Source organism: Triturus cristatus, chromosome 1_2 (genome assembly GCF_964204655.1).
Source record: "Triturus cristatus chromosome 1_2, aTriCri1.1, whole genome shotgun sequence".
NCBI lineage: Eukaryota > Metazoa > Chordata > Amphibia > Caudata > Salamandridae > Triturus > Triturus cristatus.
The window spans coordinates 783,990,140-784,007,163 of NC_140580.1; the positions used below are offsets into that span (position 1 = coordinate 783,990,140).

The 17,024-nt window shown below is 43.5% G+C and overlaps 1 protein-coding gene across 29 annotated transcripts in view; it reads left to right on the forward strand.

Annotated features, from left to right (window-relative positions):
* The window catches only part of ANK3 (ankyrin 3), a 1,906,984-nt gene that overhangs the window by 837,023 nt on the left and 1,052,937 nt on the right, over window positions 1-17,024 (forward strand). The window contains exon 1 of one of the 29 annotated variants that reach the window (XM_085608819.1): window positions 7,743-7,765. The exons of the other annotated variants lie outside the window; for them this stretch is intronic. Within the exon in view, the coding sequence (XP_085464945.1) occupies window positions 7,760-7,765 (6 nt within the window). The 5' untranslated portion in view covers window positions 7,743-7,759. Of the gene's footprint in view, window positions 1-7,742; window positions 7,766-17,024 lie in introns of those variants that run through there. 29 annotated transcript variants of the gene reach the window in all.

Sequence of the window (17,024 nt, forward strand, 5' to 3'; positions counted from 1 at the left end):
ATTTAAATATCATATACAGAAAGTGCTGAAGCTGCACATCAGGACAGAAATGACTCCAACTTGTGGCCTTGTTTAGTTTTCCTTGGGTTTTTATTTTCCGGCCTGCATTTAGTGTTGGAGGGCAGTTTTGTTGATCTGTTCATGCAGTCACTCATACAATACTGTAGCCTTGTTAATTTTAGGTCGGGCCTTCCAGATGGCTTACGCTGTCTGGTTGCCAAAGACAGTTTAGGAGCTTACTAAGAACTTAGTGGGGCTTACAGGCCGCCCATTGCATACCATTGGATGACTTTGTCACTTTCATGTGCTTGCCTGCTTATTCAATGACTTTCCTTGTGCCAGCTTGCCAATCCTATGTTGTCACCTCACTGGAGCATAATCTTTTTACCATCTCTCTGATTAGCGGTCTTATGTCCTTCTACTACTCCATTTTAGGGAACTATTTTTTTCTTTATGCATCAGCAGTCCATGAGAGTGTATGTGTTTTCCAGCACTCTCTCCTGTGCTTCTCCCTTTCCACCAAATACCCACCCTCCCATACTCTGTCTTGCTATTTCCCTTGTGTTGCAGTATTTCTCTTGTGTGCCTTTCCCCCACCAAATGAATTGCCTCCCCTTCACTCTGTGCTTGCTTATGTTATGTACCTCTGTGCCGTCACCCCTTGTTGCTCTCCCTCGTGCGCCGCTTTTGCTCTCCACCACACACTCCCCTTTGCCGAAAATTGCTGCTGGTCCCTATGCCTTAAATAAAAAGCACTTTTGTACTAGTTTTAAATTTACTGATTCACCCCAGATCGGCAAATAAAAAAGTGGCACATGGGCTATTTTGTAGGCACACACGCATAATGACACCCTAATAGCGCAGCGGGTTGACCTATTGGCTTTACCAGTGCTTATTGTTATTGTCATCTTCCATTTTTATAGCGCAATCATTGTTATTGCATCACGCCACTTTCAGGTAGCCGGGAGTGGCTTTCAAACAGTTCTATGTTTCCATCATAGATCACGGTGAAAGTGTGTTATTTTCCATGATGGATACCGGTTTCTGTGCTTTCTATTGCTATAGTTGAGGTGGAGTTAATTCATTGCAGTGGGCATTTGTCAAAATAATTTGAAGAACCATTATAGTCCATTCATAAGCCTCGGAGGTAACCAAAAGAGGCGACCATCTGTAACAGTATGAGGCAGATTATTCCAGGCTTTGTTCTGTTGTTCTGTGCTCTGAGCGTGTGTCTTGTTGCCATGGTGAAGGGTCCCAAGCCAGTTTGACAGGGCCGCTTCCATCAATGTCATGGCTCGCAGGCATGCTACTTGCCGTGATGACTCTAACCATTGAAAAAAGGGCAGGGCGAATGTCTTTTTTAATCTCTGCAGTTGTTGAAGCGTACCCGCCCATGCTTTCTTGTGGTATATCCTATGCAGAACCAGGAAAACGTTGATTCAACTTCTCCACAAAGATGCAGTACACTGAAGCTGGCTGTGCTCTTTGGTTTGTGCAAACATGGTTTCTGAAGCCAAGGAGACAGACATTTTCAGAGATTTCTACTCCAGGGCTTGGACTATATCTGTGATTCAATTAAAAAAGAATCAAAGCTTCTTAAATGGGGCTCCATCAGCATTAATAAGCTTTCTAGAATTTTTCAATTCTACTGTAACACTGTTAGAAAAGAAATAGCTTGGGATGTTGAGCGCTTGCTACAAAAATACCTTCGGGGTCAAGGTTTCCAATCCCAGCAGGAGAGGCTCAGCTTTCCGTCATTTTTTATTTGATAAAAGGAGTACCATGGAGTTGGACAATACTGGATGTATATCAAGTACCCTGCAGCTGAACAGTGCAACGTTTTTCAAGTACCAAGTAGTCATTCAGTTTGTGATGTGCAAACCTATACTGTTAGTATTATCTCACCTAGTGAATTAGTGTGTTAATGACTGCGCCCCTGAAATATAATAATGGGGGGGGGGTCCAGCATTTTCTGGTGCTCACTCCCTCTGTATTTTTGAGTTGAGACAAATCTATTCAAATTCAGGAAGCAACTAAAAATGTCACTATATACTAATTGTCTGAGATGGCTGTGTGGATAAGTCTCGTATGTATGCACCTAGAGACTCTGTTGACCAGTAATGGTGGTGCAAATGCCATAAGTTAAAGTAAATAAGTCCTTCGGGTCCTGGTGACCATTTGGTTTCTTCAGTGAAACTCTGCATGGTCGGTTTTACCTTGCTGTGTTTGTGACTCAGAGGATGGACGGAACTGTAACCTTCATGCACACATATTAACAGAGAAACATTGGCATTTCTTTTCCTTAGAAGAAAAGTGTCTCAATTTCCCCAAATCTGTACTTTCAAAATTGCTTGGAATTTAGACAATGACATGAGATGGGTGAGATTCAGTCAGTTTTCTCCTCTGTGGACACCCGCCGACCCTGAGAATGGCTAGGTGACGGCTGATCACCTTGTGCGAATTGAAGTCCAGGGTGTTACAGTTGTACTTTTATTGCGAGGATCCTTTGAGATTTAAAAACATTTCAGCTCTTTCCAACACACACATTTGGTTGCAGAAGCTGTGTAGGGTCGTTGCGTGAAGTTAAATTTATATGCTGTTGTGCGTACCAGGGGCTTGTTTTATCTTTTCCTCTATTAAAAAGGTAAAAAAAGAGTAGCAACATTTAGACAATAGAATGCAAATTGAAATTGATACCCTTACAAAAATTGTTATGAAACAAAATACAATGATTAAAAGTGCAACAATTCAAAGGTTCATTTCGGTAGCCATTTACTAGCTGAATATATATCACCCAGTCGTGGTCGCAACTGGGTAGTTATAGTTAGGATTGTGTTTACATAGGGGCGGAGAAAGGAAGGGGGGGGGAGGGTCCCAAGAGCGTTCTCAAGTGACGTTTCTGTAGAAACTTTAGACACAGCTACAGGCCAAACTGCTGAATGGATTTGCACCAAATTTGGCAAAAGAGTAGATCTTGGACCGGAAGGAGTGTTTTGTGTGATCTGGTGCAGATTTATTCAGTAGTTAGTAAGCAATTAATGGTCAATCCATGGGCCCAACAGATCTAAGGCGGCAGGGTAGGGATACCTAGACCCCTAGTCCTGGTCGGGCCAAACATTTTAAAAGTTGCAGCAAATTAGTCAAGAATCTGCAAATCTGCAGTAAGATTGAAAACAAATTGTGGACTCCTGTGTGAAAAATACCCTCCAGGGTGGGCAACGGCCTGGGGGGAGGCTGCACATCTATATTTAAGCGGAGGGGCACATGGCACCTTCCTCAAGCCTCTGAGAGGCCCTGGAACCCCATTTCTTTGGTCTGATATTTAAATGAAGGGAGGGGTCCCCGTGACCCCCTTCATCATGCCTTAAATGGCCCCGGAGACCTCATCCCATGTGGCCAAACAAAATTTGAAAAGGAGGGGGGGCCACGCGGCTCCCCACCCTGAGTCTCTTATGGCCTCATGGTCCCTGTTCCCCGGGGCCGACTCACAGACTGTGTCCCTGGAAGCCCACCCCCAGGACGTTGTAGTTTTCCCGCTAAGGTGGAGGAGCATCACCCCACTGCTTAAAAATAAAATGATAATAACATATCGTTATTATCATTTTATTTTTCCTATTGCAGTCAGTGGCAGGGCGAGTTCGCAAGAGTAGGGGGAGGAGTGGTTTTCACTCCCTAAGTGCACATGAATGTTTGACCAGCCCTCTTGGGCCAGACAAACAGTCATGCACACTTTGCATGTTCCCCACCAGGCTGCATTACACAGCCTGATGAGGAATATGCGGAGCCTCCCAGTCCGATCCACAGTGCTCAGACCAATCACAATGCTGCATTGCAGCATTGTGATTGGCTCACGGGAGCCCGGGCCCTTCCTGCTATCGACCGGGACTGGAAGAAGGAAGAGGATGGAGGAGAGGCGGTCTACTTAACCCTCTGTACTTTCTTGTAGCACACATGCATTGCATGTGGTGTCTGCATCCTGCAGCTGCCAGTAAATGGCACCTGCAGAAAACTACCAAGAGGAATTAGCGAGAATCTTTGAAGCTCACCAAGTTGGGATCTCACCTGAATCCCTCCACTGACATCTACCTATTGGGAATTGCCTACTTCTTCGATACCAAATATTCAACTATTACTGTATTCAGCACCTGTCAAATGCTTAGTCATGCATGCTACCCCTCCCCCGGAACTCCGTAAGCTTCCATTTTGTGACTGCCTTCATCTACCCCACCCTGCCCCCCAACAAGGCATTCATTTGTCATTTTCAAAAGGGCAGAAGATTGATTGGGAGAAGTAGGAGTGAGAGTGCCAGTCAAAGTGTTTCATTTCATTCAGCAACCAAAGCTAGGAAAAATACGTCATGAAGTAGTCAATAAGTATTCAATGTCCTTACACTGCAAGCAGTGAGCAAAGGACTTGTTCAAGGTACTGGTAGAGAAAGGTGTCCCAGTCCTCCCGGGCCTACTGTATGTGGGTTATCTATGAAAGTTGAAATGGAAGTGCTAAAATAGGTATGTAGATCAAGGTCTCAATGCCAGACATTGGAGGATGACCCCTGTTCATCAAGGTCTTGTTAAGGAATGAATAGCAAGATGATCACCAAGAAAGAAGACACTTGTCTCCTTTAACATGTGCTCCATTAACATCAGTAACATGCCCTCCACCAGCCATTTATTTATAATCTGCGCTCTAAATTCATGCACGAGTACTGTGGGAGGACTCAACCTCGCTTCCTCTCCTCTTACTTGTTGACTTTGTACTTGTCTTTGACCTTGTAGAGTGCACCACTGCTTTTTGGCTAGATTTGTGATATGGAAGTACCCTATACATATATATTGAGAGAAAATTAATGAATAAACCACAGCAGGCGGGATAGTATTATTAATATTTGCTTTAATATTACCAGGAACTTATTCTTCTTGGACGTTGACAAGGGGAGACTGAATGTCTGAGGATCACAAGGGTCGAAGCAATAGGCAGGATTTAGCCACCCACTATGTTGCCACAGATCTTAAAATGCCATTTTATGTATTCATCTCAAAAGAGTATATCTTTGTGAAAGTTCTGATGAGTATGGCATTGCCCAAAGCAAGCAGTTCTAACAAAACATGTTTCTTCTTTAGTCAGTCTTAAAGAAAAATTAAATTATTTGTAAGCTGGAAGTAGGTCCACTTTGCCTGTGGGTGTATCCCACAACTACGTGACTAGTAGTTCAGGTGCCTAATCAACTAAACCATGCTAGTTGTAACATTGAGGCTCACGATGTGCGCAACTGAGCTCCAATGATGGGTACTCCATAAATGAGCAACTCCAGCCTTTCACAAAGGAACTCCTTCAAGTCCCATATGTTTTACGAGCCAGGACCTGCAAACAAAGCATACTACTGACAGTCCACTAGAAGTAGTCATAAAAGGGGCAGCATTATTGGGACATTTGATCAGTGTGAAGCCAACCTAATCCTGCGTGGGCATATGCAGTACATATCTTTATATGCCGACGATTTGTTAATGTTCTTGGCCAATACAGAAGAAGCGTTAGGCGGGTCACGTACATTGCTCCATGATTTTGGAGGGGTCTCCGGGCTATACGACAACTCGGCAAAGACTTGTATATTCCCACTAGTTCCGTTGGGCGAGAACCCCGCCCATGTACAAGACATAAGGTGGGAACCCCGTTGTCTATTGTATCTTGGGACACACATCTATCATGACCAGGGGGACCTCCTAGATGGTAATATAGGCAGAGTAATACGTGGGCTAAAGAGCAGCATACAATTTTGGGGGACCCTGCCATTGTCAGTGGCTGGGCTGGTGGCCCTATTAAAGATGGTGGCTCTTCCCCGCCTGCTATATTATTTTCGGACGTTACCAGTGTGGATACCAGCTGCTACCTTTCGCCAGCTCTGGTCGTTAATTGGGGGCTTTATCTGGGGAAGCGGAAGACGGATTAGACACACTGATACGCCCGAGAGCAGAGGGGGGTCTTGCGGTGCCGGATTTTGAATCATACCACCTGGCCGCACAATTTCAGGGGTTTACTCAGGCGATAACCCTAGAATTCAGGGGTCCTGAAGATTCGGGGGAGAACTGGATACCACGACACGTGCTGTCATTTATAGTGCTCCAGCAAAAACTACACATGGGATCCCTGAATAATGAAGAACGAACGCTGAGGCTGTGCTGGAACAGGTACCACCGCAGAGTTAAGATAATTCGCCCATATGCCCCGGAGATACCCCTGGGCATGTGTACAGCCCTACCACATGGGCAGATAGGTCATTGATAGCGAAATGGGAAATGCTAGGACCGCACGTACTGGGTCACCTGTACGAGGATGGACTTTTACTGCCCTATCAAATTCTGCAGGAAAGGTTTAGCCTTCCCCATGGACATTACTTAGTACATTCGGCCCTGGTGTCTGCAGTTCAAAAACACTGGGGCGAGGGCCTGTCGGAACCACGAGTAAGCATGGCGTGCCAGTATGTGGTGATGGCAGCGGGGACGTTTAAGGCAGTTACATGCTTATATCGACGCATGTTAGGTGAGGGATTACCGCCCCTCCAGGAGTTACATTTAAAATGGGAGACAGATATTGGTAAGGAAATCCCAGAAAAGGAGTGGACCCACATAGTTAGAAGAGCATGGAAAAGCACTAGGAACGCTAGATTTCAATTAGTTCATTTCTACCTGTTGCACAGAGCTTATCTAACCCCGGCGGAGATTAATAAATATTTCCGAACAGATACTGCCCAGTGCCCCGCTGCAGGCTTGAAGGAGCAGTCTTTATGCATATGTTGTGGGACTGTCCCCAACTGGGTACGTATTGGGGAGACGTAGTGACACTACTTTGCGAGGTCACGGAGTGGCGGATTGAACAGGATAAGGGCACCTGCATACTGCATTGGTTTCCGCATACTAGTAAAACGAAAATAACTAGTAAGTTTCTAGTCCTGGGGTTACTGCTTGCTAAGAGGGAAATCACAACGCACTGGAAGGCCAGAGGGGGCCCCAGTTTCAACCGATGGAAGGCAGACTTAATTAAATGTGCAGGGAGTGAGAGTATGGTCCGACTACAACAGGCCCAAAGATCCAATAATGAAAAAGCCCTGGAGGCAGCACGGGCGTGGGAGGGCTTGGTTGCAGATTTGCGGACCCCAAATTTGGATACAAATTCCAGCTTACTAATGCAGGCTACATCCACATGAAAGGCAAAACCAGCGTTGGGCACTGGAGAAATCAAGTGAGGCATACCCCAAGATAGATGGGCTTAAGAATGGCAATAACATCAGTGTAGATCATCCTAGATTGTTAAGAGCTGCTGGGCACCATTGATCGCTACGTTTAAGATTGAGTATTTATTGAGACATAACGGTGGGAGTGGGTGGGAACAGGGGAGGGGATGTTGGGGATTGATAGTTAATGAGTATAAATGCCTGATTATTGTGATGCGTAAATGCCCAAAGTGTTGCTAGAGCCAAAGCCTGCCTAACAGGACTCATGGAGACATACAGTAGAATGCTAGAAGATGGACAATAATATGATATGAATATTAATATCTGAGGTGCATTCAACTGATATAGGGCATTACTATGCTGTGATTGACATACTTGAATAACTACACAATGATAATGCTGATTTTTGTAATTGTTGGGATGTTCATTAAAATAATCAAAAGATTTTTTTTTTAAAAATTCAGTGTGAAGCCAACAGTGGAAAGCATCAAACCATTCTTGGTATCAATATGGATTTCCTGCTTGTAAGTTATGTTGGTGAGTTCCTATTTATTTACAAGGCTCAAACTATAGGTCAGATATTGACCAAAGATAAATGTGTGAGTAAACTTTCATTCATAAAGGTACTATCATAGGATAAGTAAAACTGTGCCCATCGCCTCGGTTTACCTCCTCTGTTTTATATCTTACCTTTGGGCAAAGGTATTGTATTGAAGATGCAAACAAAGAAATATAGGCTTATTTAACAATGGAGTCCACAGGGGGCATTGCCATATATCCGTGGTTTTGTAACAAACAGAGTATGCTGACTGGCATGATTTGAGTCATCAGTCCAATGATGGGGTCTGTCAGCATCTCTGATGACCAAACCAGAAAGTCAGCCTACACTTGGTCTTCTTTTGTTAAATCTGTAAGGGCCGAACTTAATGGATTTCAACAGCAAAAGAGTGTTCCCAGTGGTCTCTATAGACCAGTCTAGTCTGGACTTGCTTCTTTTGAAACATATTGATAATTGGACAGTTTGTTTTGCTCAAAAGGGACACAGGTTTTGAGAAAGGACGCTGGGTGTTCCAGTGGCTGAACTAGTGTAGAGAACATTTAACATGCTGATGGGAGGGGACTGTAACAAATGTATTTATTTATTTATATAAAGTTTTATATAGCACGGACATGACCCAGGAAGGTATCAGAGCGCTTTACAGATGATCAAGGACAAGAAAAGTCAGGACAGTAGGTCAGTAACAACAACAGTGATCAGAAAGATATGCTCAGAGGTTCATCATTCAAAAGAATTATTTATTGTTGAGAATGGTGTTTGCGCTATTGGTAAAGCAGGCTTTGCTCACAACTGGAACAGTCTGGTCAGCTGTTCTTTGAAGGGTGTGCACGTTTTGAAATTGCTGTGTAATATGATTTACTCGGATAACTGCAAGTGAACTTGTGTTTTTATGTCATGGGTGACATAAATTCTGTTTCTAATATTAATAGCATGTGATTTCATTGGAGTGGTCCCTTATAAGATTTTAATAATCAACAGTCGGATTTAATGCTTTGGTGAATGGTGCTGTAAATGGCAGTAGTATTTTTTTCAATTGTTCTCTTGCATACGTGGCATGTATAAGATCACAGAGCGTGCCCAACTCAATTCTCATATTAACAGGTGTTATTGAAGTGCCAAATATTGTTTCTACACTTTTTGATGGTGTTAGATGCAAAAGCTTAACATTTTTTGCTCTTTTGAATAAGTGCTAAAACATTGTTTAGAAATGTGATTAGTGGCGTTGTTTCAGAACTTTAGTTGAGAGATTGTGTACTTAATGTCATAAGATCATTTTAATAAATATGTATAGCAGCACATTATCCGATTTAACCAAGGGAGCGTATTCATCAGAATAACTTGTGCCGCTTACATTTTCGGTAACGTGTGTGTTATTGTCAGCCAAAAAAAAGCTGTAAGAGAGGGAAACGTCCTGTAAGCTATGACGCATGCGTGCACATGTCAATGAAACATCTGAATGTCCTAAACAGTTCTCTCTGTCAACCAACCGCTGTCAAGATTGGCACCCCCCCCCCCCCCCCCTGCAAATGAGGGAATACCCCTTCTTGCAGATAGCGCTGGCGCTTTATTTGCGCTATCGGTATTACAGAAGGGGCCGCACAAGCGCCTGCGGCTCCTTCTGTAATACCAAAGAACCCCGGGGGGGGGGGGGGGGTCGCGCAAAGCGGGTGCACACGCCCGTTGCTTCCCCGGGCCCCTGATGTCCACCCAAAAGCATTTGAAGTTGCACTGGTCTACAGGGGAACAAGCCCATGGTTACGATTGCACCTCCTGGAAAAAGAAAGTGGTGGTATTAGGTGGACTTCTGTGGAACCCGAGGGATGTCACAGTGTGAATATACAGGGCGAGGGCGATATGAGCACTGCCTGTCATCCAGAGGGGTACATGGATTTATGTTATGTACCAGAAACCGCTTACTGCGTATGCTACAGTATTGAAAGTATTGAAAAAAAGAGTGGTATACAAGTGAGTAGTCTGTGTGATGACTAGTTACATTTTCAGTGGCACGCTAGCATTGCCTTTGCATTATATGGAATGGAAGTATTTGTATATACAGGTCTTAAAATAATTCTGCAGTTATGTTTGGGTTGAGTAAACTTGATGAACGTTTGTGACTGCCCTTCATGACGCCTTTGATAGTTACTTGTTTCATTTTCAATCCCTCCTGCTGTTTATTATTTTATTTTTTTACAAACTAATGAAAGTGTTGTAATTTAGTGGGTGGATTTTTTGTTTCTTGATTTGTTAGTATGTATTTTTTACATTAAGAAGCAAAGAGATTGTATGTGCCGCCAGAAACTTGTTTCTGCATTGTTTTGTGAATAAATGATAGACCATGCCCTGTTATTTCTCTGTCTTCTCTCTCACCATAAACAAACATATATGTAGCAGAATCCAAATTCAACAATGAAAACTGGCCAGCATTTATATAGATTTTTAGCACCGTCCTTTTCTTGGGAAGACTAAAGTAGAAGGCCTGTGGGTTTAAGGTGGCTTACAGTTTGTGTAAGCTGCTTCCCAGCAGATCCGCCGCCTCATGTGCTCTCAGATGCAGCGAGCCAGTGTCCAGGAGGGGCGCCGCCTGCAGTGATGGCTGGGTGGGCTCCTCTTGCTGCATGGGCAGAGACCTTTCCTATAGATCAAAGGGTGGGAGGAGGCCTTTCAGAGAGAGGATGCACAGTTCGGCAAGGGAGCACTTCGAGCTTCTATGCACTTTGTTTAAAGGTAATTTTACGGCTCTTCCTTTGTTTTTCCTTTCCCTCCTCTCGCTATGTGTGACTCAGCTGTAATAGTGATCATAATTTAAAAGTGCCTAGAAAACGGATGCGAATTATTTGGTTTCCTGTATCATTTTGTCAAATGTTTTTCAAGCCAAACCTGGAAGAAATATAAGTATTATAGTTTTGTGGCCACGCTTTTCCATGGACCTTTTCACACTCACTATGTTTGTGGTATGTAAGTGCGGGTTTAATTCAGATGAAATACTGGTGGCTGAAATCCCCAACGGACATGGCTGAGGAGAGAATTGACGTAAGGATTGGGTCATTCAAGGGAACATTGGCAGACCAGGTAAAGAGGGGACACACGGCAGATCACAAGCGCTTGCACTTTGACCAGTTTCCAACCACTCTCATCAAGGATAGAAATCTGCCCCAATACAGGTGTTTACTATTCTCGCATGTTTCTCAACACTGATCTGGTTCCCATCACCTTAAAAAGATTGTCTTCCTTGAGGACACAAAAAAACAAGTCCCTCAAAGAGTCTGTGGATCAAATGTTGTAATCTAGCTACATGTAATTTTAATGAACATATTACTTAAGCACTCTTCACACAACCCTGATGACGATTATACAACATCACAGAACAGTAACAGTATTAACAGTGTTGTGGCATTACTGTTTTGTGATTTGTATAGTGTTATTGTGATAACCAGGATGGGATTTCTATAATCGTCATCAGGGTTGTGTGAAGAGTGCTTAAGTAAGATGTTCATTAAAAGTACATGTAGCTAGATTACAACATGTGATCCACAGACTCCTTGAGATGCTTGTTGTTTCTTCTGTCTTGGTTATCCTGTCCCTATCTGTAGCAATAGGGGAGCTCTTTTTGTTGATTTGTGTTCCTTGAGGACACACCCCTTTCTCCATAGTATGGCATCCTTCGGTTGTTCATATAGGCAGGAAGTGTATATGTTTTAGGCATTGTAGCTTGTCTAGTAAGTCGTATTTAAGAATAACTGAGATCTTCATGCCTGTGAAAATGTAGACAGGACAAACTCTGCATACAGTCTGGGCAGAAACGCGGTAGAGGCCGAAGAGTTTGTCAAATTCACTTGATCGAAGTAGTGTTGACACAATTAAGCATTTTCAAGCTGCACTATCTGATTGCATAGGAACTATATTATGCTCCTCCCTGTAAGCTCTTCATCATATTGAGTGGGTGGGACTATCTTGTCAGAGAGCAGGGGACATGTGGCATAGTCATTTCGGTTGTGTTTCTTAACCCAGTGAGCTTTCAGTGGCTAGTCTTTACATGGGATTGTAACATAAATCTTACTTGGTGTGCATGTGTGCTAGCATTGCTCTATTTTTTCTGAGATACTGTTTTGTGATGTCAGTGGAAAGCATAGGCTTGCTTGAGCTATCTGGTTTGATCCAACGAGACTACCAAGTTTTATGAAGTTTCCTCGACGAAAGAAAAGCTGTATTTAATTTAAAGATTTTGCTTCAGAATAATTTTTTTAGACATTTGGAATACATTGTAAATTAACTTTTTCAGGTGGAAATCTTTGTTAGTATTTTGGAAGTATCCACTTGTGGAACTGAAATCTTGGGTTAATGAATAATGTCAATTTTGACATGTCATTTTCACACTTGGGTTGTTTGTAATGCTAAATAAATGTCATTATCAAGACTCGGATAGAATATGCATACCTGCTTATCCATTCTGAGGTTCCTACATTGTGTGCTCTGTAAAACTATGAAAAAAGTTGGGTGTAATGCGTAGTTCCCTTCAAATAATCCTCAAGCGTTGACTATTTCTAGGCCCTTCTAATTTTGTACTTCGTGTAAAATAAAAAGCCTGCAACACTTATTCGGAGATGGTTTTTTTTAATGGTAAAACATCATTCTATAAACATGAAGAATTAAAAGAATATATGTCATCTTAGCTGGGGGTAAACATTGTATTTTATCATTTACTTCGTATTCCAATTGCTGGCTCAATAGCTTGCAAAAAAGAGGAAGGGAAAGTTTTAAAACAATGCTGATTTAAAGTTTTTTAGGCATGAATTATACAGAAGTGTATTCAAACGAATCTTCAAGGAGAATCCATAAATTGATTTAATACCTGCCGTCCTAGATTTTCTCATCACTTCATTTAATTTAAAAGCGAGGCTCTTTGAAGTTGTTAAAACGCCAAGCTTCAGCAATGTTATATGTTGTCACAGTGGTCTGAAAAGAATAAAGGGCTGTTAAGTTGGAAACATGCCACATGCCACCAGAAAATGGAATCAAAACATTTCAGTAGGACAGTTTAAAGAATCTCCTTTAATTTGCAGCACAAATGTACATTTCAAAGAAAATTGGAGAAAGCATGTTTTTGTGATTTCACACACTATTATTTCAGTGTAGGTTGATTGAAATCCCTTGACTTTTTTGAATGGTTCTGGGCCCATATTATGTACATTGCGCGTTTCGATTCTTTGCGCCGGGTGCACCTTTTAAAAGGTGTGGCAAGCGCAAACAAGGATAATGCACCCTATTATGGGGAAGGTGCTGGCCCCAGGGTAGTTCATGCCAGTGAAAAACGGAGCGCCTGCTTTAAAGCCGCTCCATGTTTTCAGTGGACAGGCGGCAACCCCTCCTGCACTGGGATTAGAGATCCCCTTGCAGGCGGGTGCAGTCAGTGACTCCAGAGGGCTGCTCTCAGGGGGAGCACTCACAGTGCGCAACCTGGCGAACTGTGAGTGCGCCTCATGACAGTTTTTTGCCTCTGCCCCGCGCATGTAATACGGCGCAGGCACAGAGGCAAAATGATTCCTTTGCATTTGCATGGGTGCGTTTGGCACGCACCCATGCAAATGAGGGAATGCCCCTTGCAGATAGCACTGGCGCTTAATTTGCGCCAGCGCTATTGGTATCACAGAAGGGGCCTCACAAGCATCTGTGGCCCCTTCTGTAATGCCAAAGTGCCCCAGGGGTCCAACGGGGGTTTGCGCACGCTTTGCGCCCCCCCAGTAATACAGCCCCTGGTGTGCAACCTAAAACGTTTGAAATTGCCTTACATTGTTCATTAATATTTTTTTTGAATGGAATGTAATCATGATGGCACTCCTACATCATTTTTTCTATTGAAGAACTCCTCCTTGAGCTGTACTTTTTTAATATCCAGTTTTCCATTCGAAATTGATCACTTCACCACACCACTTTAGGACCTTTAACAGGAAATCTGTGAACTACACCTTTCCTTTTCAATGACTAAAAGATTAAAAGTGATAATAATGTTGTTATTTGAATAATAATTTACACACCAAACCACAATGTAAATTGAAACCCGGAATTCGTCTGAAGAAGAGTGTATTGCATGCACATTTTCACTGGGTAGCAAATGCCGACATTTTAACTTCACTAATTCCAAATCAAAGTTCAGGATATCACAACCTAAAGTTGGCGTCATTTTTAACGTGACTTTTACTAATATTGCCTGTCTCCTCCAGTAGAGGATGCTACCGTCCAGGGGTGGTAGGACAGGCGACGGAGGGAGGGGAATTATAATAAAAAAAATGCACTTACCTTTTCTTCGCAAACCACCTCTTCATAGGATGTTAGAATTCACTGACCAATCACAACGCTGCCTTAGCGGCGTTGTGATTGGTCTGAGCGCCGACAGGGACTGGCAGGCTCTGCATGTTCTCCACCCAGGCTGTAATGTAGCCTGGGTGGAGTACATGCAAAGTGCGCATAACGCTTTGGCCGGCCATAACGGGCCAGTCAAAGCGCCATGCACACTTTAGGTTCTGCCAGCACTCCTTCCCCTGTGACGCAGGAGGAGCCCAGCCTCGCCCCCCCCCCGCTGAAAGCTGTATGCAAAAAAAAAAAAAGATAACAACGAACGTAACTAATTTTATTTTTTGCATTCAGCTTGCAGCTGAAGCAGTGGGGCGACACTCCTCCGCCTCAGCCACTGGTCTCCTCTCGTGTTTTGACCTCGAGTGGGACAATATATCTCAGAGCCGTACCCAGGAGGCCTTCTCGCTTTTCTCCATCTCCTCAGCTACTGCCCCCTATCAGCACCAACCCGTTGATGCCTTTCACGCCCACTGTGTTAAAATTAATACGCTTACTTTGAGGCATCCTGAATGCACCCAGCCTCTCTGAGGCATACCTGGTGGCTGACCTTTCCCGATTTGGCAGTATTTAGTTTACCATACCACTTACTCTTATTTGAACAACAGCATGTTCTTTGCACTGCCGATGATGCACCATCGTGGTCTCTTGTGAAGACGGCTTCAATGAAGCTGCCTCTTATGTGTGTGTAAGAGAACTTGCATTGCTGCTTTCCAGGCTGCACTTGATCTGTGTATAAAGCGCATACTACTGCTGTCTAAGCTGAGCTTGTTCTGTGTAATTGTAATTGTATATATATAGTACTTTACTCCCCCTGACGACGTGTCGAAGTGCTTTTTCGGCGAGTAGCACACTACTCCGGAACTCATAAAGGATTAGTTGTGAATGAGTATAGTGAGAAACTAAAGTAATTTGAGTAGTGGATATGTTAGTAAGTTATTTGGATTGGAAAGGATAGTGGAGGAATGTTTTGGAGCTCCTAGCAGTAGGAGGAGGCTTGGGATGAGTAAAATGGAGGTGGGGGGAAAGCGTCAGAGGGAAGGGTTTAGCAAGGCTTGTTTTGGGGTATCGGAATAGTAAAGGAGGTATGAGATGATGCAGGGAGAGGTAGAGTAGGGAAGAGTCTAGAAAGGTTTATTTTGGGGATCATAGTCGTGGTATGGGGTTTAGGATGAATGAGAGAGCGGAGGTAGATGATATATTGATAGAGGTATAGGGTGAAAAATTGGGTAGCGCTTTGGAAAGAGTAGTAGGTAGGTAGGTAGGTAAAGCTTTATTCGATAAAAAATATCATAAAAGCACAACATACAGTAGTATAAAAAGATCAAGTTAGACAATAAAAAGAATCAATCAATCATAAATATATCTAAAAAGACTATAAAAGTGGATAAAAGTAATATGTGCAAAGTACAAGAAGCTTGAGGACCCAAAATTCATTATAGTGGATAAGTGATAGGTAATGAAAACAGATCACATGGGAGATTTAGTGCGTTTGAAGGGCCAGATTTTTCTTCTGCAATAACCAAGCACAACTCAGATACTTAGCAATACCACAAACAATGGTGAGAGACGAGGTATCTGTTTGCAGAATGCGTAACACAATACGGTAGTCACGGCTACCGAGCATTCTACAAATCGGTCTCAACCACTTGGCTCTTACTCTTCTGTAGTGGAAACAGGCAAATAAAAAGTGGGGGATAGACTCTTTGGGTGCTGTACAACTCGGGCAACCAACAGAAGTAGAGGGGAATCCCTTCCATCCAGCAGTAACACAGTTAAGAGGAAGGGACCCCAATCTGAAGCGCACGTACAGTGATCTATCCAGAGGAGTCTGAATAAAGTCAAGATAGGGTTCGAGTTTGCTAAGAGGCTTATGTTCAAAAAAAGCTTCGCTCAACTTCCCCATCTTCACATTGTTCAGCTCTCTTGTGTTTACCCAACTCCAATAAGCCTTCTTGAGGTCCTGTTTCGAAGGGGGTATCTGGGATTCCCAACAATCTTCATAGCCAATTGACCTCAGCGTTTGTTTTACATAGGAGATCCATTTTAACCTCCTCCCAGTATCCACTAATATAAGTTCACTTAAGCCTGCAGCGTATTTGGCAAGTTCTGGTGTCCGTCGCAGTCTTGCCCAAAAGAGTAGAGGTCGGAGACGTGCAATGTCCTGGATGGAGTGTCTGCCTAAATCATAAAACAAGGGTTTCAGTGGAGATGAAGTGGGGACAGAAATGAGGTTCCTCATGAATTTGTTCTCGGACATGACCAGGTCATGGATATTTTCATAGCCCCAGATTTCTGCCCCATACATGGAGCTAGATAATGCCTGTGCTTCATATACCACAAGGGCCGGTGCCACCGGTCGACTAGTAGAGAGATGTTGCTCTCTAATAATGGCACCAGATACCCTCTTGTGGCATAGGAGCATCTTGGTCAGGTGCGAGCTCCACTTCATCCCTTTTGCAATGCGTATGCCTAGATAGTCGAAGGAATCCACAATGTCTAGCGGTGTGCCATCCAGACTAAAGGCATATCTAAAACGTCTCGGAGGATTAATAACCATTAATTTGGTTTTCTCTGTATTTATGATGAGGCCATAGGACTTGCAAAAGGAATCAAACCTATTTAAAAAATTTTGAAGGCCAACCGGCGATTTGGAAATCAGGAGAGTGTCGTCGGCGAACAGGAGAGTGGGAACTTTTTCACCCGCCAGGACTGGAGCATCAGCTGGGACCTCTCTAAGGAGATCCACCACCCCGTTGATGTATAAAGAGAACAGGGTGGGGGTTAAGACACAGCCCTGGCGTACCACCCTGTTCACCGCGACACTCCCTGAAAGCTGGCCCTGAGCACCCCATCTAACATTTGCATGATTGTTCTCGTGGAGAAGCT